Source organism: Enhydra lutris, unplaced genomic scaffold (assembly GCF_002288905.1).
Source record: "Enhydra lutris kenyoni isolate GAN:26980312 unplaced genomic scaffold, ASM228890v2 scaffoldscaffold1, whole genome shotgun sequence".
In the NCBI taxonomy this organism is placed as follows: Eukaryota; Metazoa; Chordata; class Mammalia; order Carnivora; family Mustelidae; genus Enhydra; species Enhydra lutris.
This window is the reverse complement of record NW_019154085.1, coordinates 19,272,643-19,300,459: the sequence shown is the minus strand read 5'-3', so window position 1 is coordinate 19,300,459 and position 27,817 is coordinate 19,272,643. Positions and strand designations below refer to the sequence as shown.

At 42.2% G+C, this 27,817-nt stretch overlaps 1 protein-coding gene across 1 annotated transcript in view; it reads left to right on the top strand.

Annotated features, from left to right (window-relative positions):
- Window positions 1–27,817, top strand: part of LOC111145434 (pleckstrin homology domain containing M3) — a 156,474-nt gene that overhangs the window by 31,252 nt on the left and 97,405 nt on the right. The window contains exons 3-4 of the mRNA XM_022500327.1: window positions 12,448–12,593; window positions 24,544–24,737. Coding sequence (XP_022356035.1) covers window positions 12,448–12,593; window positions 24,544–24,737 — 340 coding nt within the window. The remainder of the gene's footprint in view (window positions 1–12,447; window positions 12,594–24,543; window positions 24,738–27,817) is intronic.

Below are 27,817 nucleotides of genomic sequence, written 5' to 3'. Positions count from 1 at the left end.
CCCCCAGCTTTATTGGGATATAATGGACAAATAATGTGTAAGTTTATGGTCTACATTGTGATGATTTGGTATACTTATATATTTTGAAATGGTTGCCACAATTAAGGTTAGTAAAGACATCCACCACCTCACAGTTCACATTTTTTTGTTGTCGTGAGTACATTTAAGATTTACTCTCTTACCAGCTGTCAAGTATACAGTATTTTAAAAAAATATTTATTTATGTATTTGTCAGACAGAGAGAGCATGAGCAGGAGGGGCGGCAGGCAGAGGGAGAAGTAGGCTCCCTGCTGAGCAAGGAGCCAGATGCAGTGCTTGATGCGGGGCTCGATGACCTGAACTGAAGGCAGATGCTTAATTGACTGAGCTACCCAGGCATCCCTGCAAGACAGTTTTCTTAACTGTAGTCACCATGCTGTACATTAGATCCCCAGAATTTATTCACTTCCCCCCTGCCCTGCTTTTTTGAAATATAACTAACATATAACATTGTATAAATGTCAGGTGTACAGTGTGGCGATTTGATATACATATATATTGCAAAGTAATTACCACAATTAGGTTAGTTAACACATTTGTCACTCACGTAGTTACCAATCGGGAGTGTGGGTGGTGAGACTTTTTAAGATCTACTCTTAGAAACTTTCAGGTATACAATAGAATATTGTTGAATATAGTCACTGTGCTGAAAATCACATTCTGACCAGGTATGTATCAATATACCAAGGGTTGTATCTTGCTGATTTTTTTCAGTGAAGTAAGTAAATCATGTGGGGCTAAATCAAAAGCCTTACTGAAAATCGTTTCCCTGTCAAATCAGCAAGCCTCTACCTCTGACACAGAGGACAGACTTAATTTGAAAGTCTTGGTTTCTTCCGCCATCTTTTTTTTTTTTTTTTTTTAGATTTTATTTAATTATTTGAGAGAGAGAGAGCATGAGAGAGAGCATGAGAGGAGAGAGGTCAGTGGGAGAAGCAGACTCCCTGCTGAGCAGGGAGCCCAATGTGGGACTCGATCCCGGGACTCCAGAATCATGGCCTGAGCTGAAGGCAGTTGCCTAACCAACTGAGCCACCCAGGCGCCCCTCTTCCTCCATCTTTATCAATAAAGATATTCTTCTTAGCCCCCAGGCTTTTAGAGACCAGACAGAATAATAGATACACATGATTTGGTGGCTGGGAAGTGTGTAGACTCAGTGGGCTAAGTAATGCATTAGGGGCAGAAGAGCTTGGTCTTCTGTCTGCAGCCCTGCCACGGATGCGTTACACGGCCGCAGCCAGCGCTAGTAGTCCTGCTGGCCAGCATCTTCGACACTCGAACTTGGGGAGATTAAACTGCTGACTGTGTGCAGTTCGTAGGTTACAAAATACCACCAGAACCAAAAGTGCCAAATTTAATTCAGTAATATTGTACATCACTGCATTTTCCCCCCAGAAAATATGCAAGAGGTTCTTAGATGAGTGGAAGTCTTTTTTTTTTTTTTTTTTAAAGATTTTATTTATTTATTTGACAGAGAGAGATCACAAGTAGACAAAGAGGCAGGCAGAGAGGAAGAGAGGGAAGCAGGCTCCCTGCTGAGCAAAGAACCCGATGCGGGACTCGATCCCAGGACCCTGAGATCATGACCTGAGCCGAAGGCAGTGGCTTAACCCACTGAGCCACCCAGGCGCCCCAGATGAGTGGAAGTCTTATTGAGGCCTAATACTAGATGGGAAACCTTTAGGAAAATGATGTTTCTCATCCATTGTTAAGATGAAGAATTCGAATTGAATGAAAGGTGCCCGGTAATGCACAGGATTTCCTTGCAAGCCGCTGAGCCCAGCTTTCCTGTATGATCCTCGTCACCCACTGCCATGTGTTGCCTGACTGCCTTCCTTTTTCCTTCCCACTCCCATTGGTAGATGCTGTGTGTCTGAGCCATCATCTTGATAGGGGCTTTACAGAGTTTAAGTATCATAACTCTTCATTCTGCTCCCAGGGGTCAGGAAGATGGAGATCCAAACATCACTGGTATTGCATATCAATCACACTTATTGTTATATAATGGACCCTTTACATTAGAGGGACTTACTCGCATGGTCACAGCTGGAGTCCCAAAGGCCATGTCTTCTTGCCACAGCAGACAGGAAAACTGCTTCCTGAAGGCTGGACTGAACATGCCAGGGTTCTTCTAAACTCACCAGTCAGATAGCTGATGTCTCCATCTGTGAGGAGGCCAGATAAGCAAAGGGGGGAGATGCTGGGAATACTCCTCTAGGGAATTCCTTTCAGATGGGAACTTGATGGCCAATGAATGGGAGTTTCCTGCTTGTAGATGTCTTTTTGTGTCTTGCCTTCTAGCTTCAAGCAGTCTATCTTCAGATACTACACATACAGTTGAAAGTTAGTTTTGGATGTGGTAACAAATCTGTGCTTTTAGAAAGACAGAAAAGCTTGGTAAGAAGACAAAAAAGGCATAGGGAAAAGGATCAAGGAAGAGAGTACGCCAAGGCAGTCCCTAAATCTTCTAGAACATAAAGAATTTGGTTTGGGTGAAAATGAAAAAAAATCAAGCATGGGTTTAAGGGAAGCTGATGAAAGTGATCTCTTCACTTTGAGACTGTTCCTAGTACTACTTGGATCCACTCTCATGACTTTAATTTTATCAAATTGTTGTCATTACTAAAATAGCTCAAGTAGAAATTACTCTAAGAGATGCTGTCAGGGTTTTTCGAGGGTTTTAGCGAAGAAGAGGGAAGGTTGTGTTGTAAAGACCCTGTAGAGTTCAAAGGGATGAGACTCACAAAAAAATATAAGGAAAGAGGAGCAGGCATTCAGAGTGGGGAGTGACGTGAAAGAGAAGTCTGAGAAGCCCCTACCGGGAGTGTTTGTCACAGAAGCGACAGGCCGGATAAGGCTGGTGTACATAGAGACTTCTGCGTATAAGCCGGAAGGAAACATAGATTCCAGAGAAGACCAAAGAAAGGCAGCTTGCTTCTCAGGGAAACCAAAAAGATAATCTGAACTTCTAAGCCAGTAAGAGGTTATTGACCTTTCAAAGCCATTGAAATAGAGATGGAACCACTGTGCTGTCAAGAAACATGGCCTACCAGCTGTGTCTTCTCTTCCTCACTCAGGTTTCCTCACTTCTTTATAAAGTGCTGTGCCACAAAAAGAGAGGTAGTGGTGGTTTAATAGAATGTTAAAGATCAGGGAGAATCACTGTAGGAAGTTGATCGTTGGGGTACACAGCAAACTCTGTGAGGCAAAAGGGTTCAGTAAAGGGCTGAACTCTGTAGGGGGAGTGAGGCAATTGCTTTGGGCATACAACTTAGGAGGATGCCTCCCCCAACCACTCAGTATTGAGATAAATAATATCTTACATGTAACATCATTTAAAAGTCTAAATTAATGTCAAAAAAATCCATGATGAATAAAATGTAAAATTTTAGAGATAGGATCAGTATGACTGAATTTTTCTTTTGTCTCGGGTTTGTATATGGCTTGGCACTGGTTCAGAGGAACATTCCAGTAAGACCATTGATTTTTTTTTTTTTTTTTAAAGATTTTGTTTATTTATTTGAGAGAGAGAGAGAGTATGAGCAGGGGGAGAGGGAGAACCAGACTCCCGCTCAGCAAGGAGGTTGGTGTGGAACTCAATCCCAGGACTCTGGGATCATGACTGGAGCCAAAGGCAGATACTTAACCAACTGAGCCACCCAAGCATCCAAGACTGTTGATTAAATAAGACAACTTCCCCCAAAGCTTTCAGTGTGTAAGTTCCAAGTAGCCCAGACCAGCATTTGCTTTATTACAAGGATGATGAGGCTGAACTCCCTTCCTTGTCTAGGGTTGCAGGGTACAATATGGGGAATCCTGCTACTCCTGTGTTTAAGAGACAACTGGCAGCAGGAAGTAGACTGTGACAGAGGGACAATATTCCCACTGCTGACCACATTTATGTTTAAAATAATCAGATTAGTTCAGCCCTTTCCCTTTCTGCAGTTTTCCAAATAAGAGTTACTGGTTGCAAGTGTTTCACCAGAAGGATTACTTCATGAAGAAAAGAGCCAGTGTTCCTGGCAGGTAATCGAGGAGATGGTGGTACAGTGTGGATAAGGCTTCTCTGATACCTCTCTACTCTAAACGAACGTAGTGGCACGAATCTTTTCTTTCGGCTAAGAAAGTAGAGCTGGTGAAAGGGCTTTCCTCCTTCCCATGATAGACCATGTATCTGTTACTTGCAGGGAAAAGTGATTTAATAGTGTCCATATTCGGACCTCTTATTTTGCCCTTTGTGCTGTCACAAAGTTGAGAACCACTGTGCTGTCATCTCTTCCTCACTTGTCTTTTACTTACTTCTTTATAAAGAAATAAATGTCTTCTATGGAAATGTATGTTGATTATATCGCACCACCTAATGGTTTATAATGAGACCTTAGCATCTTAATGGGTAGCTCTAGGTAAAAATATTAGGTTACATAAAGAGAACTCTTAACCAGCCATTATTCAGTATCAAATACATCAGATGCTCTCAGTCACATAACAGAAAATCAAATTCAAATTTGTTTGTACAGTAATGGGGAATGAATCTCAGTCAGCTGAGCTTTGGGAATCAGAAGATCTGGTAGCTCAAAATTTTTGCACTCTGTCTTTTGGTCTTAACACCCCAAACAAACAGCATTTTCTCCCTGAAACCACCTGCCCCTTCTGACTGATGGATTTCTCATATAATATCACGGGCATCTTTGACAATCCCAGTCCTTTCCACATTAGTTACCAAAAATGTTTCAGTTCATCTCCGTAGTATCTCCTTCTCTTTCCCCTTCCTGCTCCCAAGCTCACTGCCTACTTACGCCCAGACTGGTGCAATAACTTATCAACTTGTCCTGTCCCCTTCCTTTTTCTTTTTTTTCTTGCCAGTTCATCTTTCCGAAGCTCAGATTACTTCAAACAACTCTAGCTCTTCCTATATCTTACTGGTTAGTAAGGATTCCTCCTCCTAAACATTCAGGATTCTTAGGTTTCAGCTATAGTTTATGATTCCAAGTTCTTTTTTCCTAAAACCTCTCTCATTACAGGGAGCTTCAGACATCTGGATAATCAACATTTTCCAAACATGCCCCTATTTTTCTGAGCTGTCGTCTTCCAAAATCTCTTCTTTTTCAAGGCCCAGTTCAAATGCCCCATGCCTGCACAGCCTTCCCCTGTCTCCACAATTAGAGCTATTGCTTCCTCCTTGGCTTATCTCTTACTATCTTGAACTTTCCACCATCTAGATTTGTACTCTTGTCCCCTTCATCCTTCATATTCAGGGTGATGCTAATGCTGTGAGGTCCTAGGCTAATTCATTGACAAAGTAACTTATGCTCTTTTGTATAATTGATTTATATTTCCTGTACTTATCGTATTGCCATATACAAAGAGATCATTTTTAAATACCTTTATATATAGGAAATAGCTACATGGAAATTCATCCATATATATATTAGCGTTTCTCATCAAGTACTACATCAGCTACTTCTATTAAGCTCTGTCTTCTTTCTTAACTGTTTAACCACAGACAGAATACTTTATCACACTCTGCCTCAGTTTCTTAATCCATAAAATGGGAATAATACCTACCTTGTAGAATTGATAATAAATATGTGTGTGTGTGAGGTACTTATAACTGTGCCTGGCATATAGTAAGTAGTATATATTTGTTTATCTATTTACCTATTTATTATTCATTTAAAATTACTTACTGTTTTCATTTAAAATTACTTACTATTTTCTTGAGAGGCACAGAAATTAATGAGAAAATTTGTCATAAACTATTAAGAAAACAAGTGTGAAAAAAATACTAAGTTTAGTATTTTTAATTTAAATATACTAGATTTAAATTTAAATATTTAAATATTTAAGTATACTAGATAGAGAAACAGTTTCATTGTTAACCTTCTCTGACCTTACATTACCATAATATTGGTACTAAAGCACCGTATTATAAACATCTTCCAAACCATGTCTTTGGAAGTGAAAATCTGTGTCACAGATACTTTTAATTCAGTGTAGCTATTTAGTAGACAGAAAAGCAGTCAGAATCTCTAGAACAGTGCACATATTTACTTACTTGCCTTGGCAAAAATCAAGATTTATTGCCTTTCAAGATAAATTTTGACTAAATATTGACTTTAGTCTCTCAATCTTGTTTACCTGAAAGACCAATGAATCTTGACACTTCTCAACTTGAGTTGGAATCTACTTGGTATTTATTAATGTATTTCATATGATTTGTAATCTTAGTAAAACATTCTATGAAGAGTAAACAAACATTAAAGCTTTTATCCAGCATAGACAGGCTTTATGTTTTCTTTTTATTTTTTTTCTGTAAAAACTTTATAGTTTTCATTTGGTCCACAGCTGAGGAGGGGGCTTCAGGGTGTTAAAGAAACTGCTTAGTGGCTGCAGGAAACAGATGCCCTGGCACCTGGGGAATACAGAGGAACCCCTCAAAGACCACTGGGCTCCAGAGGCTCCTAGTCCTTCTTGAGGGTGAGTCTTTACAGGAGATGCTAGTCCAGCCCAGCTTGCAGAAGTTAGGTGGTTGCCATCTTCTTGATGAGTTTCACCTCCTCATCTAGGAAGTGGCTCTCCAGGAAGTCATAGAAATGGAGGTCTGTGCGGGTAGAACCGCCTTGATGATCCTAAAGGGCCCAGGTCAGTTCTCCTCTGCCCTGATTTTGCATCTTCAGGAGACATTGGGCACCCTCATGCTTCCCCTGGGCAACCTGGCAGAAGAGCTGGCACATGCCCTCCAGAGCCACATCATTGCGGCCAAAAATAGAAGCCCAAAGAGAGGTAGGTGTAGAAAGCCTGCAGATGTAGGTTGACCCAGAAGTTGACAGCAGCCTCTATTTTGGTGAAATAATTCTGATGAATCTAGGAGCTCAAGGTTGGTGGGAAGTAAGGAGCTAACCACAAAAAACAGTGTTGGCTGGTCCCAGAGGCAGAGGATGGTCAAGAAAGGATGATCTTGGAGATTGCACCTGGGAAGGAGGTTGGGGGTGGTTGGAGGTTGAAAGAAGGGGTAGTCCCCAGGTCTGTTGCATGCAAACATTGTGGAAGCGAGAGACAGCTGCATGGGATTGCCGGATGCTATCTGTATTTTCAGTCAACAGTGAGTCAATGGTTGTAGACTGTAAGCTAGGAAAACAGAGTTCTGTATGACCTTTTTCCTGCTGATTCTTATAAAGTAGCAAGTCATTGAAAACCTGCCCCCCACATTTCTGTTTTCCTTCATTTTGGAAAATCTGGTTTGTAGAGCTTTGGATAAAGTCCAGGCCTTCAATCCCCATTTTACAAAGTGCTTAGCACAGGTCATTGTCCCGCACCAGGGCACTGGACAGCAGGGGTGAGGGGGCAAGGACAGTCCTTTTGCCCTTCCTATGGCCACCTCCACTGTGTGCATACAGTAAAAGAGGGTATGAAACTTGCCAGTTTTTTCACTTTTAACAGAGAAAATGAAAATTTATCCTCTTACTCTTACCTCTTTTCCTCCCTTTTTTATAAAGACTCCTTCTCTTCTTTCTTTTTGTTTGCCTTTGTTTTTTTTCTTAGAGCATTTTCTACCTTCCAAACCAAAATACCAAATTTACTTTGCCAAACTGAGTAAAGGAGGTAGTGTGGCTGATCACACTTAGAAGGCATTGTGTGAGTTCTTTCCTTAGGGAGATCCACCTGGATCTAGCCACAGCTCCTGTCATTTTCCTCTTATGCCCATGAATTTTCCAGCTGCTGGTCAGGGGAAGGAGGGCAGGTTTGGTAGCCATGAGGCAGTGAGAAGGTGGTTGGCTTCTCCTCAAGATCTCGGCTTCAATAATGCCACATTGCCGCCAATTGAGCTAACTAGGTACACTTGTTAGAAGAAAGCTTGTGCCTTTGTGGAGAATTATGCCAAAATTTCTGCTTCAACCCCTGGCAACAGATTCTTTTGGTCGTCTTTAGTGAAAGGCCATTTGGGAAATGGACTGTACATGCAGCAAATAGGATTTCAGTTAAATGGTAACATTTGTTTCCAAAAGAGTACCAGAGGGGAAGCTAAGCTCTTCAGAGCATGTGTTCATTAAAGATTTGAAGTGGGGTGGGAAGCAATAAAAAAAAAAAGGCCAGTGAGTTCTCTTGTGAGATAGTTTTTTGTTCCTATGAATTGAACACCCTCTGAAAAGTTTCAAAAAGAGACTGGAAAGAATGTATTTGCTTTGATCCAATATGTGGAGGGTTCCCTACTACAAATACCCCTTAATTTAGAAGTATTATTCAAAAGTCTGTTTGAAAGTACATAAAAATATAATATGTAAATAAGCTCTAATTAGTTATTTCAATTAATTATCTTTTGTCTCTGCTTTGCGGTTCTGTTTTTCTCCCCATAATGTCGCTTGTCAGAGTCCAGCTTTGGCACCCTTCAAAAATGTTTTTGTCATAGTCGTTATTACAAAAACACATTTTTTGCCCTGTTGAAAACATCACAGTGATAAAGTAAAATCCAGATCATATAGCTTTAGGGGAATTGTTTAGACATTTTTAGTCTCTGATTTGCTAGTATGATATTAAAGAAGGAATCTTAAAATTAATTGAAAAAATAGGTGTTTCCTTCTTCAAATAAATGGTAAGTGGTGTTTTTTAGAAAATGAATCTGCATTAGGCCACTAGCCTCTAATCTTCTTTGACCATCCTGTGTTCTTTCAATAACAAATACTATGTTGAATTTGGAGATTAAAAGTTTTAATTCTAAACCAAGTAAGATGCTTCTCAGTGGAGACTGTGAATGCTGTGGGAAAACACTGGTAAAATGAACTCAGGTTGTTTCTACATAGCAGATTTTTAGAAATTGACTGGGAACCTAAAATGTTGATTTTGGAAGCTGAGAGAGTATACTACATGACCATTTACAAGGTTTTCATTTGAGGGGCTGCACACCCTCTGCGCTTGAATAGAATTAGAATTTTAGAGCCTGGAGGGGCCTTAGCAGCCACCTGGAAACCAGGGAGCCATCCTCAGCTTTTCCCCCACCAGTGTCTCTGGTGGTAGTTGGCTGGTTGGGGAGAAATACAGGTTCCTGGGCCCTAATCCAGAGCTACAGAATCAAAGTCTTATGGGTGGGAGTTGGGGTGGGGGAGGGGTCTACATTTTTCACAGGCTTCTTTTTTTAAGATTTATTTATTTATTTGACAGAGATCACAAGCAGGCAGAGAAGCAGGTAGAGAGAGAGAGAGAGGGAAACAGGCTCCCTACTGAGCAGAGAGCCTGATGTGGGGCTCAATCCCAGGACCCTGACATCATGACCTGAGCTGAAGGCAGAGGCTTTAACCCACTGAGCCACCCAGGCACCCCTTCACAGGCTTCTTCAGAAAATTCTGACACTCACTGAATTTGGCAAGCCACTGATTTAGGATGGCCCCTTCCTTTGCAGTGTGGAAAGCAGACTTAGAGAGTTTGATGGGTCAAATTCATAGTCTGTCCTAGGCAAGAATGGGCTTTCTAACTTGGACTTGTGCTTGTCTGTACACCATGTATCCAAAACAGTCCTAAGCATGCAAATAGGTTCAGACCTACTTCTGGATCATTAGGGGTGATTTCAGCTTGGCAAGTAGGAGAGCATCGTTCTAAATAAGGTATGAAGGTAAAGACACCCAAGAACTGTTGCTTCTGTCTAACCTAAAGCCTGAGCGAGCGCTAGCCACACTCTGTCAGCCCTTCTCTCTTTGATGAGCCTGGAGACCAGTGCACGAGGTGGTAAGAATGCTTAGCTAATTTAGTTAGCCCGTGTAGTTGAACCCCCAGTGTGTTAGGCTTTGGACCTGCGTGCCTGGTTGAGATACACATTTTTAGAACATATACTTTCTTAAAAATGCGTATTTGTGTATTTTAATATTGCTTATGTATGTTACATCTAAAAATTATAATAAAGTCATTAAAAACTATAGACTGATATACACAATAGTACCCACTAAAGCATATATAAATATCCAGCAAATGCTTGCTAATGTTAATTACATCTAAAATTCAAACAACCAGAAAGCTAAAGTGACCCAAATTTATTTTTGTTATATTCTGTGGTGAGTTTAAACTATAGTGATGACCTGGAATTCCTGCAGGACCATGATTACTTTCTAAATCCTTAGAAAAGACCGAGTTTTATTCATCGTCATTTCAGTGTTCAATTTGACCATCAGCGAATTTTTGGAAACAACAATATCCCAGTGTCTAGGATGCGTCAAGTTCCACTGAATTCTGCTCCACAGTCCATATATGATCACATGAGCAATATGTAATTCTTAGAATGGGCAACATATTTTTCACGGGGTTATTAACAAAAGAATGCTGTTTTAAGAGGCAGGTGACTTGGTTAGGGGAATTGGTTCTGAAAGAGCTTTGAGAAATTACAATCTCTTTATATCCAGGTGTATGTGTGTCCAAGTAATATTCAATTTACCATCCTTTCTGCATAAACAGCTATTGATGATCTGCTGTATGTAAAGCTCTGTGTTAAGTACTGAGGATAAGAAATTGCTTTGAGGAGTTTCTAGTGTGGTTCTTGTTGGACAAGCACATAAAAAGGCACAGTAGTTTCCGGAAGCGTGTGCTAAATGCCAGATGTGCAGTACTACAGTCAGTGAGTGCAGCAAACACATTCCAGAGCTCACAGCCCGCTCATTGTGACCGACCACACCTCCCCTCAGCGACAGCAGCGGCGTGTGTGTTTGCTGCTGCTCTGTTTGTCGCACACATCTCATTGCTCAGCCCGTCCGAAAAACAGGGGCGTTCTGATTTTGCTGCTACTCAACAGTAAAGAAACAGCCATTCCAGGAAGGAGCAGTTTGCAGCTTTTGAAGCGTAATACCGATGCCCTTATGTACTGTCTTTTAGTACCTCTTGTCTTTAAAGCAATAGGATCTAATTCTCTTCCTGGAGAATGCACAGCTAGACTGCTTGATTACTGATACCATTTTATTTGTGATGAAAACTAAAGTCCTTTGAGTTTTTGTGATATTTTCATTCATGGAGTTCATGTGAATTAGTTTTTTCTTAGGTTAGCAGTTTGTTAAATAGACTGTTCAGAGCTCCTTTAATGGACATGAGGTTCCACAGTGATGGATATGGTGATGATGAGGAGGAGGGGGGTGATGATGTTATCATTAAATAGGCTTAATGTGAGATTTCTTTGGTCAGTGCAGTTCTTAATCCAGCCATGATCCAGAAATAGATTTCTGAAATGAAAGCGGTTGATCAGAAATGCCAGGATAATGTTGCTCTTTGTATAATCATGATTACCTGTTCTGGGCTGCCCTGATTTAGTTCCTTGGGTTCTGATGGGATTTCTGTACTCACCAAGAGAATGTAGTGCCTCCTACCTGAAGAAAAAGCATGGCTTCTTTGTGACAGGGCCTAGGTTATTACCAGTCCCCCCGAGAGTCCCAGGACAATGCTCGCAGAATCATGGATTTCCTCGGGCCTTAGCAATGACTTGCCAGCAGCCACTGGTCTTGAGTAATGGGCAGGATTTGGCAAAGTGGAAATCAGAGAAGAGGGTTTTGTGTAAGGAGACGTAATATGCACCAACGTGTGGAGGGTCGAGTGAGCACACTGTTTATTTGGGGAATAGCAAGGAGAGTTCTCTGATTGCAATAAAGAAGTTCTATTTCCATTGGAGAGTAGTAGGAGTAGAGAGTTGGAAAGGTGATATAGGGCCAGTCGGGGGATTCATTGACTAGGTAAGTAAAGGAAGACTGCGTACCAGTTTTTAGAATCATTTTAAACTCAGACAAGCTTAGAGCCGAATCAAGACTCCACCTCTTCCAGGTTCGGTGACCTCAGATTGGCTAAAACCATCTCACAGATGTGTTGTACACGTTAAATAAGATCCTTTATGAGAAGTCCCCAGCAAAATGTCTGGTGGTGGAAAGAGAGCTTATGAGGAAAAGTGAAGTGCTAGTAGTGGGGTTGTAGAGAGGCTGATCTCTGAGTACTGTGTGCAGAAGACACAGAAGAGACCAGAAACTGGACCATATTAGATTCCAGTTATGACAGCCCCGTAGAAGGTAAGAGGTTGAGGATATAGGGCTAGGAAGAGAAGGACACATCTATACATGTATTCTCTGAAGTTTTTTCTTTTTCTTTCCTTTTGCGGACTTTTGTTTGAGGGTTGTGTAACCTGTTCTGTGGTGTTAAAAGTACAACACTACAGGTGCCTGGGTGGCTCATTCGTTAAGCGTCTGCCTTCTTGTGCTCAGGTCATGATCCCAGGGTCCTGGGATCGAGTCCCGCGTTGGGCTCTCTGCTCGGTGGGGAGCCTGCTTCTCCCTCTCCCCCTGCCCCTGCTTGTTGTCTCTCTCTCTCGCTGCGCCTCTGTCAAATAAATAAATACAATCTTAAAAAAAAAAAAAGTACAACACTAATCAGAGACTCATTCTTCTGCTTGGACAGGATGCCAGCGATCCATAGGTCTCTCCAATGGGAAGGCCAAGGTGTGCAATTACAGTGGATGGTATTACTGCAGCAGCTGCCATGTGGACGACAGTTTCCTCATCCCGGCACGCATAGTCCACAACTGGGATACTTCAAAATACAAGGTAAGCACAGTCTGAGTTCACCTCATAATCGCAGGGTGGATGTTCAGCTGTTGTCATGTGGATTAAGAAATAATGGTGTAAGAATTTAAGCAGCCTTGACTAGGTAGTCTCATAAAAGCTACGAGACCTTAACTGATGCTTCTTAAATATCTCACATTTAAAGGCGTCTTAACTACGACTTTTTATTAATTTCCTCACTTAAAAAGATAATATAGCAGTTTCTACTTCTGGGCCTTGATAATTAACTGTGGGTGCTAAAAAGGAATTCTGATAGATAGAGAGGCCTCATTGTTTTTTTTATTAGCTCTTACCTCCAAAATCACAATATTCTCAGAGGATAAAAATAGGAAAATAGGGGTGCCTGGATGGCCCAGTGGGTTAAGCCTCTGCCTTCGGCTCGGGTCATGATCTTGGGATCCTGAGATCAAGCCCCTCATTGGGCTCTCTGCTCAGCAGAGAGTCTGCTTCTCCCTCTCTCTGCCTGCCTCTTTGCCTACTTGTGATCTCTCTGTCTGTGAAATAAAATCTTTAAAAAAAAAAATAGGAAAATAATGCATGCACAGGCATACTAGTGACTTTTGAAGGAGAGGATTTATGTAATCAAGGTATTTCTTATTTTGAGTAGGACTACTCCTACTCATATGAAGGTCAGTCTTCCAGCAGGTCCATCTCTCCTGGAACTAGAAGCTGACGAGAAGCTAAGGGGATTTCTGGGTGCGTGGTCACACCAAGAAGCAGTTCACTGAGCCACCCTTAGACCTTCAGCTGGACTGTTCTTTATTTTTTAAAAAGGGAGGAAGAGAGAAGCACGCTTTGCAGAGTAACTGCTAACAACCTAGCAGGGTATCCCAAAAGTACAAATAGCAGACTTGGTAACTATAAAAATGCAAGTCAACCGAGGAGAAGAGGAAGTCTGAGCACTGGGGCATTCGCCTTAAGAGGGTAGAGAGGGGAGGAGCAACCAGCAGAGGAGGAGTGCATAGTGAGGGAGAGGACCCTAGTGTGTTCAACAAGCCACACAAAGAATGTGTCTTCAGATCAGTTTTGACATAAGCTGATACGTAGGTCAGATAACATGAGCACTGAGAATTGATCATGGGCTATAGGAATGTGGAGGTAATGAGTGACCTTAATGAGAGCAATTTGAATTGAGCAGTGGGAGAGAAGGTCTGATTGGAGTGAGTTTGACATGGAACAGGAGAGAAATAAGTGACAAGAACAGAGAACTCTTGAGAAGTTTTGCTGTAAGGGCATGGAGAGAGAGATGGGGAGTAACCAGAGGGGAAGTTTGATTTTTGTTTTAATGGAAGAAATAACAGCATGTTTTCTATGTTGATGTGAACTACCTAGGAGAGAAAGAATTGCTAGAATGATATGGTTGAGTGAGAAAGAATCATGTAGGTGGGGGGTTGGCCTTTGCTTGGAGCAGGAAGTAAGAGAAAAGGCAGAGTCTGGGTATAGGTGCCAGTGGGTAGCTTAGGGAAGTTCCCTTCCATTTATATCAGTAGCTGTCATCATATTGATTTATTTCAGCACCTGTGATTCTTTTTTTTCTTTTCTTTTTTTTTTTTTTTTGACAGAGAGAGACAGAACACAAGCAGGGGGAGTGGGAGAGGGAGAAGCAGGCTTCCCACAGAGCAGGGAGCCCGAGGTGGGGCTTGATCCCAGGAGCCTGGGATCATGACCTGAGTCAAAGGCAGACACTTAATGACTGAGCCACCCAGGCACCCCAGCACCTGTGATTCTAAAATGAGATTAAAGACCCAGCCCTGGTCACTCGGGAAGTGCCTTTACCTTCTATTTCATAGAGATATAGGAGTGATTAGGCAATAATTCTGCCAGCCCTTTTATAAACTTGTCTACGTCTACATCCGTCCTCCTTGTCCTCCTTCCACCCAGAGAAGAAACATCACTCCTCCTATAGAAGGTTCTTCTGCCTCTGCTCATTAGCTCTTCCATCGGTTTTGCCAAATCTGATTGACCCTTTTCAGTTTCTTATTCTACTGGACTTCTCTGGAATACAGTGTTGGACCAGGAATTCTTCTGCCTTGACTTGGAAGGCACACTCCTGGTTCTCCGAATTCTCTTTTTCCTCAGTCACTTCTGGTTCTTCGTCCTCTGCCTACACCTTTAATGTTGCAGTTCCTTCGCTTCGTTTTTTTAGTTTTCTCTTCCCACTTCATTGCATTCTCTCTTTCTTTTCATTAGTTTCAACTCCCTGATGATTCCTACCCTTATCTCCAGCTCCATTTTTGCTACTAAAAGGGAGATCTGTGGATTTAACTGCCAAATGGCATCTTAGCTCTGGTTTCAACCTAATAGTCTTCAAGATATGGGGATTGTCCTGCAGTAGGATTTGGCAAGTTGGGGAATCTAATCCGCTGAAGTACTCTAGGCTTAGAGTACTTAGGATTCATTTATGGTCCTGTTCTGCCAGAACAGAGAATTCTGGTACCTGAGTGACTAGAAGCTTCTCTGATCCTTCTGCCACAATGCTGTCACATCTGCCTTGAATGAACCTTCCACACAAAGTGTTTTGTCCAAACATAGTCTGTAAGACTGCTTTTGTACCTCTTTGCTAATAGGTGTCTGAGAGTTGGTGTCAATGTAACTGTATCACCTGGGAACAAGGTAGTTGGGCAAGGGACCCCAAACTGTCACCTACCTGTAATATTTGAAGTCTAAAACAAACACGAAAGTTGTGAGGGGCCATTTGGCTGGTACCTTTCTGTATCCCTGGGTAGGTCTGTCTCCTGGTCAATCCAATAACCATTCACATCTTGACTGTCTTCACGGTGCCTCATGCCCATCCTTCTCAGCATATGACCTTGCCACCACTTCAAGGACAACTCTGAAACTGTAAGATATGGATATGAATTCCTACAAATGTATCTATATTTGTACCTGGGCCTACTGCTTCCCCTCCTATCATAGGAAGAAGAGCCCTTTCTTTTGTTTAGAGATCATCCTTCCACATGTACTATAGATACCTTTCTCCATCTGGGAGCCCCCCTTCATTCTTTGAGAGCTGATAAAAGCATGTCCTCATTGGCAACACCTTTTCTGGTATTCCCCACCCTACCCTATTTGCTGCACTGCTGGCTCTCTCCCTCGTGCCGCCACCGTGCCGTGTGTGCACACGCGTGTGTGCGTGTGTCTATAATTAGACTTACTTAAGGGGTAAGTAGTAGGAGCTTGGAGTTAAACAGGCATTTATCCACGTCCTACCTCCACCCCTTATTTGGGGCTTGATTTGCTGAAACAAATCACTTGAACTTTCCTGAACCTGTTTACTAATTTGTAAAATGAACCCAGACTGCCTGAGTTCGGGCCTTGTCTTGGTCATTTAATAGCTGTCTAACCAGGGCAAGTTATGTAGTGTCTCTGTGTTTGAGTATCCTCATCTGTAAAATGAGGACAGTAACACTTCATAGGACCTCTGGCGGTTACATGGGTTCATGCATGTGAAGTAAACAGAATAGTGCCTAAGACATAGTTATGCTGCTCCTGTGAGCTCCCTGGGCACAGGGAACATGTCTTAGCACAGTTTCTGGTGCATAGTAGGTAACAAGAATATATACTGAATCAGTGAAGGAATGAGGCCTGTCTTATGGGCCCCTCCAATTTGGTACCCCCAAATTGGCTTTATCACCCCCATCACTTGTGCCTCTGGAATGTCCGTGGCACCACCAGTCCCCACTGCCAGCGCCGAGAGACAGCCTGGGCTCTTTCCTCTGCCACCCCCACCCCATCTAATCAGTTAGCAAAACCCAACCACGGGATTTGCACGCCGTTGCCCCTGCCGTCCCACCTCACAAACTCAAACCTTGGGCGTCACTCCCATGACAGAGTTTGGTAGCCTCCTAACTGTGCTTCCTGCCTGCGAGTCTTGCCCAGGCAATGGTTCAGAAAACCCTAATCTCACTGTGGGTAAATTTTGTGCCCTCAGTCTCAGTTTCTTCACCCTTAGAATGGAGGTGGTGATGATAATAATAGCAACTGCTCCGTCAGATGGCTGTTGCCCTAGAAGGACGATTCACAGAAAGCCCCTAGCACCATGACTGGCACATGGGTGCTTGGTTAATGCCAGCTTTTATTATGAATATATAGAAGATAAACACAAATCTCTTGACCTGACACTAGGATCTTTTGTGATCTCTGGTCCCTGCTCTTCTAGTCCCTTCATGCCCCCTGCCATGAGCATCCTCAGTAAGGTCACAGTCCCTCCTGTTCCTCAGTCCTTCCGTGCTGTTTCACACCTCTCATCTTCCCCTTGCCCTCACTCAGCAAGGCAGACCCTAAGCGAGCCTGTCTTAAAACTCACTTCCTCTGCCAGTTCTTTCCTTCCCCTCTCCCAGACAGTTATCAGTTTCTCCTCTGCATCTTGTACATGACACTCTGAATATAGGCTATAAATATATTTGCCATGTGTGTATTAGATAAAAGTGTATTTAGAGTTGAGTTTGGTTTGGATTATTTAGATTAATCTGCTTAGAGCAGGGCTTTGACAGCTAAGAGAGGTGTACAGAGAGCAAGTGAGGGGGGCAGTCCCGGCCCCGCGCTCACCCAGAGCTCAGGCTGGTGGCACCTGCCAGCAGAATATGCAGCACTCTGGGGAGTTATAACAGAAGAGGTGGCACCAGAGAAGGAAAGTCTGAGAACTGGGCGTGGCTTACAAAGATGGACTTGGAGGAGATCCAGATCTGTCTGCAGTGAGCCACTGAAACCACCAATTTAACCATCACTGATGCTTGCAGTCTTTTTCTCTAGAGCAGACATTTTGCCGTGCTGATCGTTCAAATGACAAGGTTTGATGCTGAGAGGGTAAGTAACTAATTGAACGTGTTAGGTACCCTCGCTTCATCCACGTTGTACATGAGGAGAATCTCCTTTGTCAGACCTTCCTTCCCAGATTGTCAGTGGACCAGGGAAGATTTTAAAGCAAGAACAGAGCTGGTCAATTTTATCGGATCATCTCTTGCTGGCTTTAAGTAACTATATTTCATTTAGTCCAGGGTCGGTCTGTCTTTGTTTAGACACCAGCATTTAACTTAATGTTTCTAATTGTGAGGATCAGTTCAGACCGATCAGTTTCCAAGACCAGACATCATTCTGCTACATCTGCCTCCTATCCTTAATAAGTACGTGACTGGCTTGAATATCCATTTAAGAGAGTGAAAAAATGATTTTGCAGAGCAGATTGAAATCCGTCATCTGAAGCGTTTCCTTGTCTGCCCTCTGGAGTAATAATACTCGTAGTTATTTTTAAAACAGGATTTCATCTATTTTCCAGTATGCATCCCGCAAATTAAATTGAGCTCCAGGATTACACAGCACCTAAACCTTGTCCTTGAGTTCTATAGCCATTTTCTTTTTTTTTTTTTTTTAAGATTTTATTTATTTATTTGACAGAGATCACAAGCAGGCAGAGAAGCAGGCACAGAGAGAGGAGGAAGCTGAGCGGAGAGCCCGACGAGGGGCTCAACCCCAGGACCCTGGGATCATGACCTGAGCCAAAGGCAGAGGTCTTAACCCACTGAGCCACCCAGGTGCCCCTATAGCCATTTTCTAATGAAACTCTTTGAAGACAACTTTCCCCCTACTCTCCATCCTCCCCTTCAGAAGTATCAAGCATGACAAAGAGATGGTGAGGACCTCAGACTTGGCCTCAGATCTTCCTAAATAGTTCCCTTCTGTTGTGCTTTTAAAAAATATTTTTATGTCCTAGACTGAATATTCACATTCCATTTAGCTAGGGGTTTTCCATGTTACATAAACTATTTCCTATCTCTATATCTTGAGAGGCATTCAGGGCAAGCTGTACTGCTCTCGCAGCGCTGGAGAGCAGCTCACTGTTGGGAAAAACCACTTGTTCAGAGTTATTTGGAGATTTTGTGAACAAATTGCAATTCACCTTAAGATCTCCTGATTCCTCCTCCGTTAGCCCCCACTGCCTATTTTAAGAGGACCAAGAAGTATTATGCTTGGGATTGATTTTAGTAAGACTTTTGCCACGATTTTCCACAATGAACACGGGCGGGGGGGGTTGGACAATACAGGGAAGGAAACATTATACCAAAGCAGTAAGTGGTTATTTTACTGTGGTAAGACTGTGATACATTTTTTTTTTCTTTCCTAATGTTTATTCTCCAAATTTTTGGTAATGTGATTGTTACTTTTATTATTTTTAAAATTGTTAACTGTCACTTATCTCCATATATTCTATTTCAGAAAATATGTATAGGAATTTGCCTTTTTTAATGCCCTAGAATTATAAATATGATTGTTCTGTCCTGTGATTACTTTGGTGTGGTTTAATGTGGTATAGAAGGCTACTTTTTCCAAAGGAAGCTGCCTTGCAGTGCTATACTTTTATTATTTTCAAATATACTTCCACAAACTTCAAGATTCAGAAAGTACAAAGGGCATGCATACATAGATAATCTTCCTCCCACCTATCTTGTTCTTCTTCCCACAGGCAACTAGATTACTCTTTTCTTACCCAGCTTTCCAGAGGTAATTTACATACATGTGCTTATTCACACAGCAGTGGGGATAGGTGGTCTCTACACGCTGCTCTTGGAGCGCTCGCCCCTCCGTTTCGATCATGTCCCTCTTCCAGGGCTTGCCTGCTTTTTCTACAGCCACTCCATACTCTACCATGAATCTTACACGTTTTTACACACACATGACAATCTAACCAGTCCTTTTTTGGATGGATTGTTGGTTTTTTTTTTTTTTTTTTCAGTCTTTTGCTATTACAGGTAATGATTCAATGAATAACTTGATACATTGTTTTGAATGTACGTTCTTTCATTCACGAGTGAGACTGAGGACACCTTCCTGGATGTAGGTTTGTACATTTTTGAGATTGCCGCATGTTCCAAATCGTCCTCAGTCAGTTTCGTGTGCTGCGCTTTTACCTGTAGCTCCATGCAGGCCCCTTTCTTCCTTGGTACCAGGATTCCTGCTGTCACTTCTGGTGTGACTGTGCTGTCCTTCCCCTTGTCTACTCTCTCAACTCTAAAGATGTGGTGAGCTTAGAAACAAACAGCCAAGCCGTTAGAAGTCCGTGTAAGGTAAGAGTGTGTGGTTCAGAGTCACAGCCAGAGCATCGTAAAGCCCTCGTACATTTCTTTAGCAAGTGTGTGTCGAACACCCAGCACGCTCACTCTTCTAGACAGTGGGGACATAGTGAATGCTCGTATTCCAACGGAGGGAGAAAGATTATAAACAAATACACAAATTAGTGCCTTCTGGATAAACGATGATTTACTGGACTTTAATTTTTGTTTCATAGTTCAAATCAAACGGCCAGCATACTGCCAGATTACATCATCAGTTAGTCTCCCTTTGTATTTGGGGAAAGGGAAGGACAGAACGTGGACAGGGATCACCTCTTTTGAGAAGTAAACAAATGGGTAGTTTACGGTAGAGTTATTAAAGAATACAAAACACTGAATATAAATAATGCTAAAAAGCACAGAATAGAGTATCCAGAGATCTGAGCAGTTAAGTCCCTTAAGCTCTCTGGATTCAATGTTTGTTAATAGGTGTTGCTCAAAAAGAGGGTTCTATAGGAGGGTCACAGCCAGGCCAGCTCTGGAATCGGAACAGGACACCTCAAGAGAATGCAGCCCTGGGAGCTCACAGCATGGCAAGAGGATGGAAGGAGTTAGAGGCCCCTACCTCCAGACGGGTAGGGGCCTCTAACTGAGTTTCATCCCCCAGCGCCCCCTGCCCAAGGCCCGCACAACACTGAACAGCCGCCCTGTCTGCAGCGAGGTTTGGGAAATTGCTAGGCGAAGCAGACACCATGTCCGCAGGCTTTCGTAGGCGGACATGCTGTACTGAATCACTAAGCGAAGAATGTGGCATGTGGCATTTTCAGAGCACCATTTTTGTGGGACCAGTATTCCTTAGAACACAGGCTGAGAAAAATGGAACTAGATTATTTGCACCAGTTCTTGTTTTTCTAAAATTATGGTCTCATCTGTTTTATTCTAATGCATTTTCTTTCCTTCCTTACAACAGCTGAAGTCCTCACTCTCCCCACCCCCACCACATCATCTCCAAACTGCAGTCTCTGCTTAAACATTCCCTTTGCTCCACTGCTTTCTCCCCCGGGGCTGTTTTTGTGGGGGAACGTACCAGGACACCATTCCAGAACCTCTTTCTCAGAATTACGTAAACCTGAACATTTGAGAATTCCGTTTTTAAGAGGTAGCTGTCACCAGCTTAACACAAGACGTCTTATGTTTAAATCTGTACCAATGATGGTTACTTCTCAAATAACAAATATGTTTACTTATAAATACATATGTTTATAGAGCACATTTGGTCCTCATAATTTGAAGCTGATTATAACCCACTTGCTGTTTCCTCCAACGACTCCCGTGTGTGAGGTGTGGAGGAGAAGCTTTCTGCCTTGACTTCCTCCTCCTCAGCTCTTGAATCCCACAGACTGCAGCGCTGTGAAGGGGGCACCAGTTCACAAACTGGCAAAATCAAGTCACAGACTTGAGTTCTTATAGCTTAGTCTGTTTTTAAGCTAAAAAAGCTATAGTAAGAAATTATATTAATTACTAATAAACATTAAGTGTTAGTAAAATATCAAGAGATTAGTAGGTTTGAAAAATGAACTACTGACCCTACAAAAGTTGTTTCTGATGTGGAGTGGGATCATGGAAAAGAATACCAACCAACATCATTTATTTTTTAATTTTTTTTAAAGACTTTATCCATTCGACAGACAGAGATCACAAGTAGGCAGAGAGGCAGGCAGAGAGAGAGGAGGAAGCAGGCTCCCCACTGAGCAGAGAGCCCGATGTGGGGCTCGATCCCAAGACTCTGAGATCATGACCTGAGCCGAAGGCAGAGGCTTTAACCCACTGAGCCACCCAGGCGCCCCCCAACATCATTTTTTAAGATGTATTGGGTCCATCTACCTGCACCTGTGAGCTGAGTTTTTATATATATCCAAAACAGCGCTCGGGCTTTTCAGGGTTTTCATAATTTGGCTGGCAGAAAATAGGACAGTAGCTCTTAGGTGGAATATATTTGGTGTTCATATATAATTTATGTAATTTATGTAATATTTCTGTTAACAGGAAAGAAAGTTTCTCATATAACTTTATCACCTAAGAATATCATTGGCTTCCTTCCCTAAGTATCTATATATGTTTTAACGTGATCTTTCTTAAAAGCTTTCTATTTTACAGTGAATTTGAAAGTGGAATCTTTATACCAGTATGCAGGGTTATTTAGAACTTAGGAAATCAGTGAGGATACAGCACTCTCTTTTGCAAAAATAGCATTTTATGCCAAATTCTTAGCTCTTTCAAAAATTCTCTTACCATTGTAAGTGGTGGATTCTCAAAAGTGAGCATGTGCTCAGCCGTGTTGCCAGAAACATGGCTCAGTGTTGGGAGGATTTGTTCGCCCGCTCTGGCAGCAGCGGCGGTCACGGTATGCTCTGTGTTCTCAACACCGGTAATAACTTCGTGAAGCAGAGCCATAGACGTTATTGATACTAGCTCAGTTTTTGTTTTTAGTAATTTCACCTTATAAACACTGATGTCGTTAGCTGCTGTCCCATTTGTCTCACTGCTTTTACTGTCTTTGAAAAAGACTTTTTTTTTTCCCCTTTTGCGCTTAAGTACCACCTGAAGAGCGAAGCCTTTTCAGGCCTGGGAGACTGGCCAGTGCCCTTTGTCCTTCTGTTCACCTACTAAAAGGTAGTATTGTTAACCTAATTCAGCAGGGCCGTGACTCAGTATAAACACTCCTCAGTAGAGCTAGAAAGACTAATTGAATTGTACAATACATCATTTTCAGCAACAGTTTCAAGTGGACTGTACTTCATTTCCCAGAACACCATCAGGTTTTTTTCCCCCCACTTAAGATATTTAAATATAGCAAATATTTAGCCGTGATAAAATATTTGAACCAATTCTGTTTTTCTCCACCGAACCTTGAGCTACATGAGGAGAGGGCCATGACTGCTTTATTCTCCACTGATGCCTGCTGTGGTATCTATGTGGCATGTACCTGTGTCTCCGTGCCTCAGAGTGAGGCATTATGTATCCCTGCCAACTGTTATTTCCCGTCCAGTTAAGTAGCGGAAGGTTTTGGCTAATTCTGGGTGCCTTTTTGTGAGCTGATTTGCAGAGACTGTGAACTTCACCACCTACGTAACTGCAGGACCCCCAAAGGATCACACAACAGGTACCTCAAAAATAATTGTTAATAAGGAGGGGCGCCTGGGTGGCTCAGTCATTAGGCGTCTGCTTTCTGCTCAGGTCATGATCCCAGGGTCCTGAGATCAGCCCGCTTTGGGCTCCCTGCTCAGCGGGAAGCCTGCTTCTCCCTCCCCAACTCCCCCTGCTTGTGTTCCCTCTCTCACTGTGTCTCTGTCAAATCTTAAAAAAAACAATGCTAATAAAGAAAAAAACGTGACTTTTATTAAGAAAAAAAAAAATGCTATTTTGTATCTCTTTATAACAAACTTTTGTATGAGTTCTATTTTATATTACAAAATACTAAATTACACAAATGTGTTTTAATGAACATATGATAGCCGTACATTTAGTTATCACCTATTCATATCGAAGGGTTCTCCTGGTTGGATCTGCCAGTGGTAATAACCTCTGTCCCACCCTTGGCCATCAAGTGAATTTCTGTTTATCCTTCGAGTCCCTGAGGCAGTATAGCCTGCTTTGCCAAGGGATCCCTTCTGCCCAAGAGAGCTGATTTCTCCTTCCTTTAAGCTACCAGAGGGCCTCATCCGTATTTCTTCTGTAGTAGAGGACAGGCTATGTGCTACATGCAGTTTTTGTTTTAAATATTTATCTCTGATACTAAATAGTGAGTCCCTTAAGGGTAAGGACTATATCCTATTTATCTTCATTAATACACTTCAAGCCTGGAATGTAAGGCATAGTGGATTTTCAATTTTCTTTTTAATAAGCAAAGTTTTTTTAATGTTGAACTCTACCATTACTCCCAGTACTAGAGCAGTTTTGGTAGAAACTTTTTAGAGAGGCTTTACCTTCCCTAAATAGAAGCTAAGCCAAATCTACGTATCATTAGCCAATCCACATCTGGTATCAGTGAATTGATATGTAAAGATTCCCCCAAATTCCCTACTTGTTACACATTATTTAAGCTACTCCTTCTGTATCTCAGATGCATTGTGTTTCTACTGTAATGAAGTGACATTTTCACTTTTTCATAGTCTTGATGTTTACTACCAGAAGTGGATGTAGAATTGGGTGGATCGATTAGTCAGTCAGCCCAAACTCAATGTCATTCTAAGAGCACTCCTTTCTGCTCACCAAAGTGTGTTTTTTCAGCCTGTTTTCTGCAGATTATCATTTTAAGCTATCCTCTTATCCCTTTTGAATTCTGTAATATGTACATGATTTACCTATTTAAAAAGGGCTACTTATAAAAGTTGTACAGAATATACGTGTGTGTAGTTTTTAAAATGAAAAATTAAAAGACTCTTAACAGCAGTGTTAAGTTTAGAAATGATTATCGATTCACAGGAAGTTGCACAGATAAGGAGGGATCCTGTATACCTTTCACCCAGTTTCTCCCATTGTTTACATCTTAGATCACTTACGGTACAATATCCAAAAAAAAAAAGTGGCCGTGGGTATCGTGGTCTATATAGTGCTGTGTCATTTTATCACATGTTGATTCGTGTAATCACCACCATAATCAAGATTCAAAATTAATGAATTCTTCTCCATGCCAAGGTTACTTTTACAAGTTCCCGGAAGAGAGAAAGAAAAGACACAATTCATATTTAGTTAAATTATGGGCTTTTTCTCTTGGCTTGTTCAGAAAATAATGTGCCTTTGATATTGAAACTCTGGTTCCTACTTGGAGGAGGTGTGGCAAGCTGGATGATTCGCCAGACTGACTGAGGAAGTTTCTTTCGTAGGTATCGAAGCAGGCCAAAGAGTTTCTGGAGTACGTGTACGAAGAGCCCCTGATCGACATCCAGCAGGAGAACCCCATGCTGTACCGGCACGCCGAGCCACTGGCCGCCGTGGTGCGGCTGCGGCAGCGGCTAAAATCTCTGCGAGCCTACCTGTTCAGCTGCCGGGCCGCCGTGGCCGAGGACCTGCGCCGCAGGTAGGTCACCGGGCCAGGCAGTTCCACTGGGTTTGCCTCTCACTCGGGGACGGCGCTCAGATCATCTCCCCGGCCTTCCCAGTGTGCACCCTCTCGAGTCTGCGCCTCTCCTGCTGGGCTCATCTTTGACTTTTTTCCTCCAAAGGCCTCTCTGGTTGAGCCCAGAAAAATGAAGGTAATTATCTCAGCGTAACTGAAGGCTTGTCATGCAGGGAACTAGTTTCCCACAGCGGTGACAACTGCTCTTCCCCTTAGGTTCACTCGAGAGGATAATTACAGGTGTGCCCTCACTGATCACTTCCAGAGTGTGTACACTTTTCCTAGTTCCATTTGTAAGATGAGCGTGTTTGAACTGTACCATAACTTAAAGACATCTTTCAGTGGAAATAAGCGGGTGGTGGTTTACTTCTTACCTTTCATACAGAAACTGGCATGGGAAGTGGCATGGGCGGTGGAGGCTGGGATGAAGGTGCACAGGCCCAGGATTCTGCCTTTTCATGTCCCCATCCGTGCAGGCTGCTCTTCCGTAGCTTCGTTATCGTCGCAGAGTTCGTAGAACAAAGTCCCTACCAGGTTCAGATCCTCAGCATAAAACTGAAGTTAAAATGTGCCTGCTCTCATCAGATTCCTTCTTTTACAGTTAGATTTTATGGGCATTTCAAGTCTCACCCTTGGCATATACGAACGAGCTTACACTTGAAATAATTGTTGATGGTATTCATGGGTCCCTAAAAATACCTTTTAATGTTTTAATAGAAATAACCAAAAGCATACCTTAGTCATGGTTTCTGGAGTTGAGCCTACATGCAAAAGAACCTTTGGAAAATACTAAAGTGATATAGTTTGTTATTTGAGATCTGGTTAGATCCAAAGAAACTGACATAACTCCAGCCATCTGAAGAAGACATTTTAAAAAGAACTTAATGTAGATAGTGAGGAATACATAATATCTAGACAAGCTCTCATAAAATAGTAATGAAAAGGCAGCTGCCATAAAACAAAATACCTCTCAGTGGTAGTCATTCTATTACCTAGTTGTTTTTCAGAAAGCACTAGAAATTGCTCAGGATTTATTCTTATAAAGGCTAGGCAAATCTTAATTTTAAAAGATCAGGGCTTTCCCTGAAAGGCAATAGGATTATATGGTTCTAATTTACCAACTAAATGAGATACAAGATTTTTAATGTTCAAAGTATGTTTGTTCTGTTCACTTTTGGCTTTGCTCAGAGCTAGTTTTTCTTGTGCCTATACTTCTAGACAGTGTTAAAATCTACACATGGGAATCATATTAAATTCCCTTTTTTTTTTTTTTTTTAAGATTTTTATTTATTCATTTGAGAGAAAGAGCAAGAAAGAGTGATTACAGACCGGGTGGAGAAGCATAGGGAGAGGGAGAAGCAGATCATCGCTGAGCAGGGAGCCCACCCCAGGGCTTGATCCCAAGACCCTGAGATCTTGACCTGAGACACCCAGGTGCCCCTAGATATCTTTCTGACACACTGTTTTGCTTTGAATAAATATGCCACTTCAGCGAATACATTTAGAAAGTAAGTAGATCCTCTCTTCATTTGAATGACTAAGAATACCTATGCTGTTCCCAAAGTCTGGTGGTTTACCACTGTGTTTTGCCCTATGGCCAGACCACCAGAAAAGGAATGGAAGTTCTAGAAAGAAGATACTCCTAGGACTATGAAAAGGAAGATAGCAGTCTTTTTTCCTTTCCCTTCATTTTTCTTTCCTCACTTGTTCATGACCAAAACTCAGTAAGTTTTGAATGGAAGGATGGAAAGGAGGGAGGGATGGACAAATGTCTACTGTGTGTCACTTGAGACCACTGAATGATGGCTAATAGCCCAGTTTTGAGGAGGGAGTCAGTCTTTGGATTTTATTTCTTCCTTAGATGTCCTTTAACACAGTGTCTGACCCATCTGCAACCCTCAAAAATAATTCTTGAATGAATAGATGAACTAAAAAACAAATGTCAAAAAAAATTTAGTTGGTTGTGTTTTGGGCATAAGTCTCAAATCTTTCCTCTCCTTTTCACTTTCAATGTACACCCTGGCTTGGAGTCTCAGGACTATTGCAGTATCCTTCCAACTAGCCTCACGTCAGTTTCTTCCCTCCCTCACTGAACCTTCATGTCAGGTAAATTATTAAGTACAAGTACGGAACTCAAGATCTATACAAATCTACTGCAGTATGTTGGTCTACTGTCAAATATCTTGTACTTCAAAGACAATTTAACTTACTTTAATGCATTCTGTTGTGGGAATTTTTTTTTTTCTTTTTTACAACTGAAGTGCATACAATAGTGCTTATACGTAGTAAGCATTCAATAAATACTATTATCAATACTGCTTTACTATCCTAGAATGTTCTTATCTCTGGCTTTAAAAGTCTGTGTTAGAAGTTTCCACTCAAAAGCCTCCGCTTGGGGCACCTCGGTGGCTCAGTGGGTTAAGCCTCTGCCTTCGGCTCAGGTCATGATCCCAGGGCCCCGGGATCGAGCCCCGCATCGGGCTCTCTGCTCAGCGGGGAGCCTGCTTCCCCCTCTCTCTCTGCCTGCCTCTCTGCCTACTTGTGATCTCTATCAAATAAATAAATAAAAATCTTAAAAAAAAAAAAAAAAAGCCTCCGCTGATGCCCTGTTGACTAGAATCAGTCCCTTTCCTGTTCCTCTGTCAGGAGAGCAGTGAGCCAGAGGAATTGGGTTAGAGAGCTCACTCTGGCCACAGGGCTTGAGGTTCCTGGGTATGTGATGCATACTTATTCATTCAGTTGTTGCATAAAAATGGGTGGGACAGGAGGTTCCTTAAGACCAAAGAATGAGATTCCTACAGAACCCTAGAGGAGGCACATTGATTTTTTTTTTTTTTAATTTTACTTATTTATTTTGACAGACAGAGATCACAAGTAGGCAGAGAGGCAGGCAGAGAGAGAGAAGTGGAAGCAGGCTCCCCGCTGAGCAGAGAGCCCGATGCGGGGCTCGATCCCAGGAGCCTGGGATCATGACCTGAGCCGAAGGCAGAGGCTCCAACCCACTGAGCCACCCAGGCGCCCCGGCACATTGATTTTTTTTT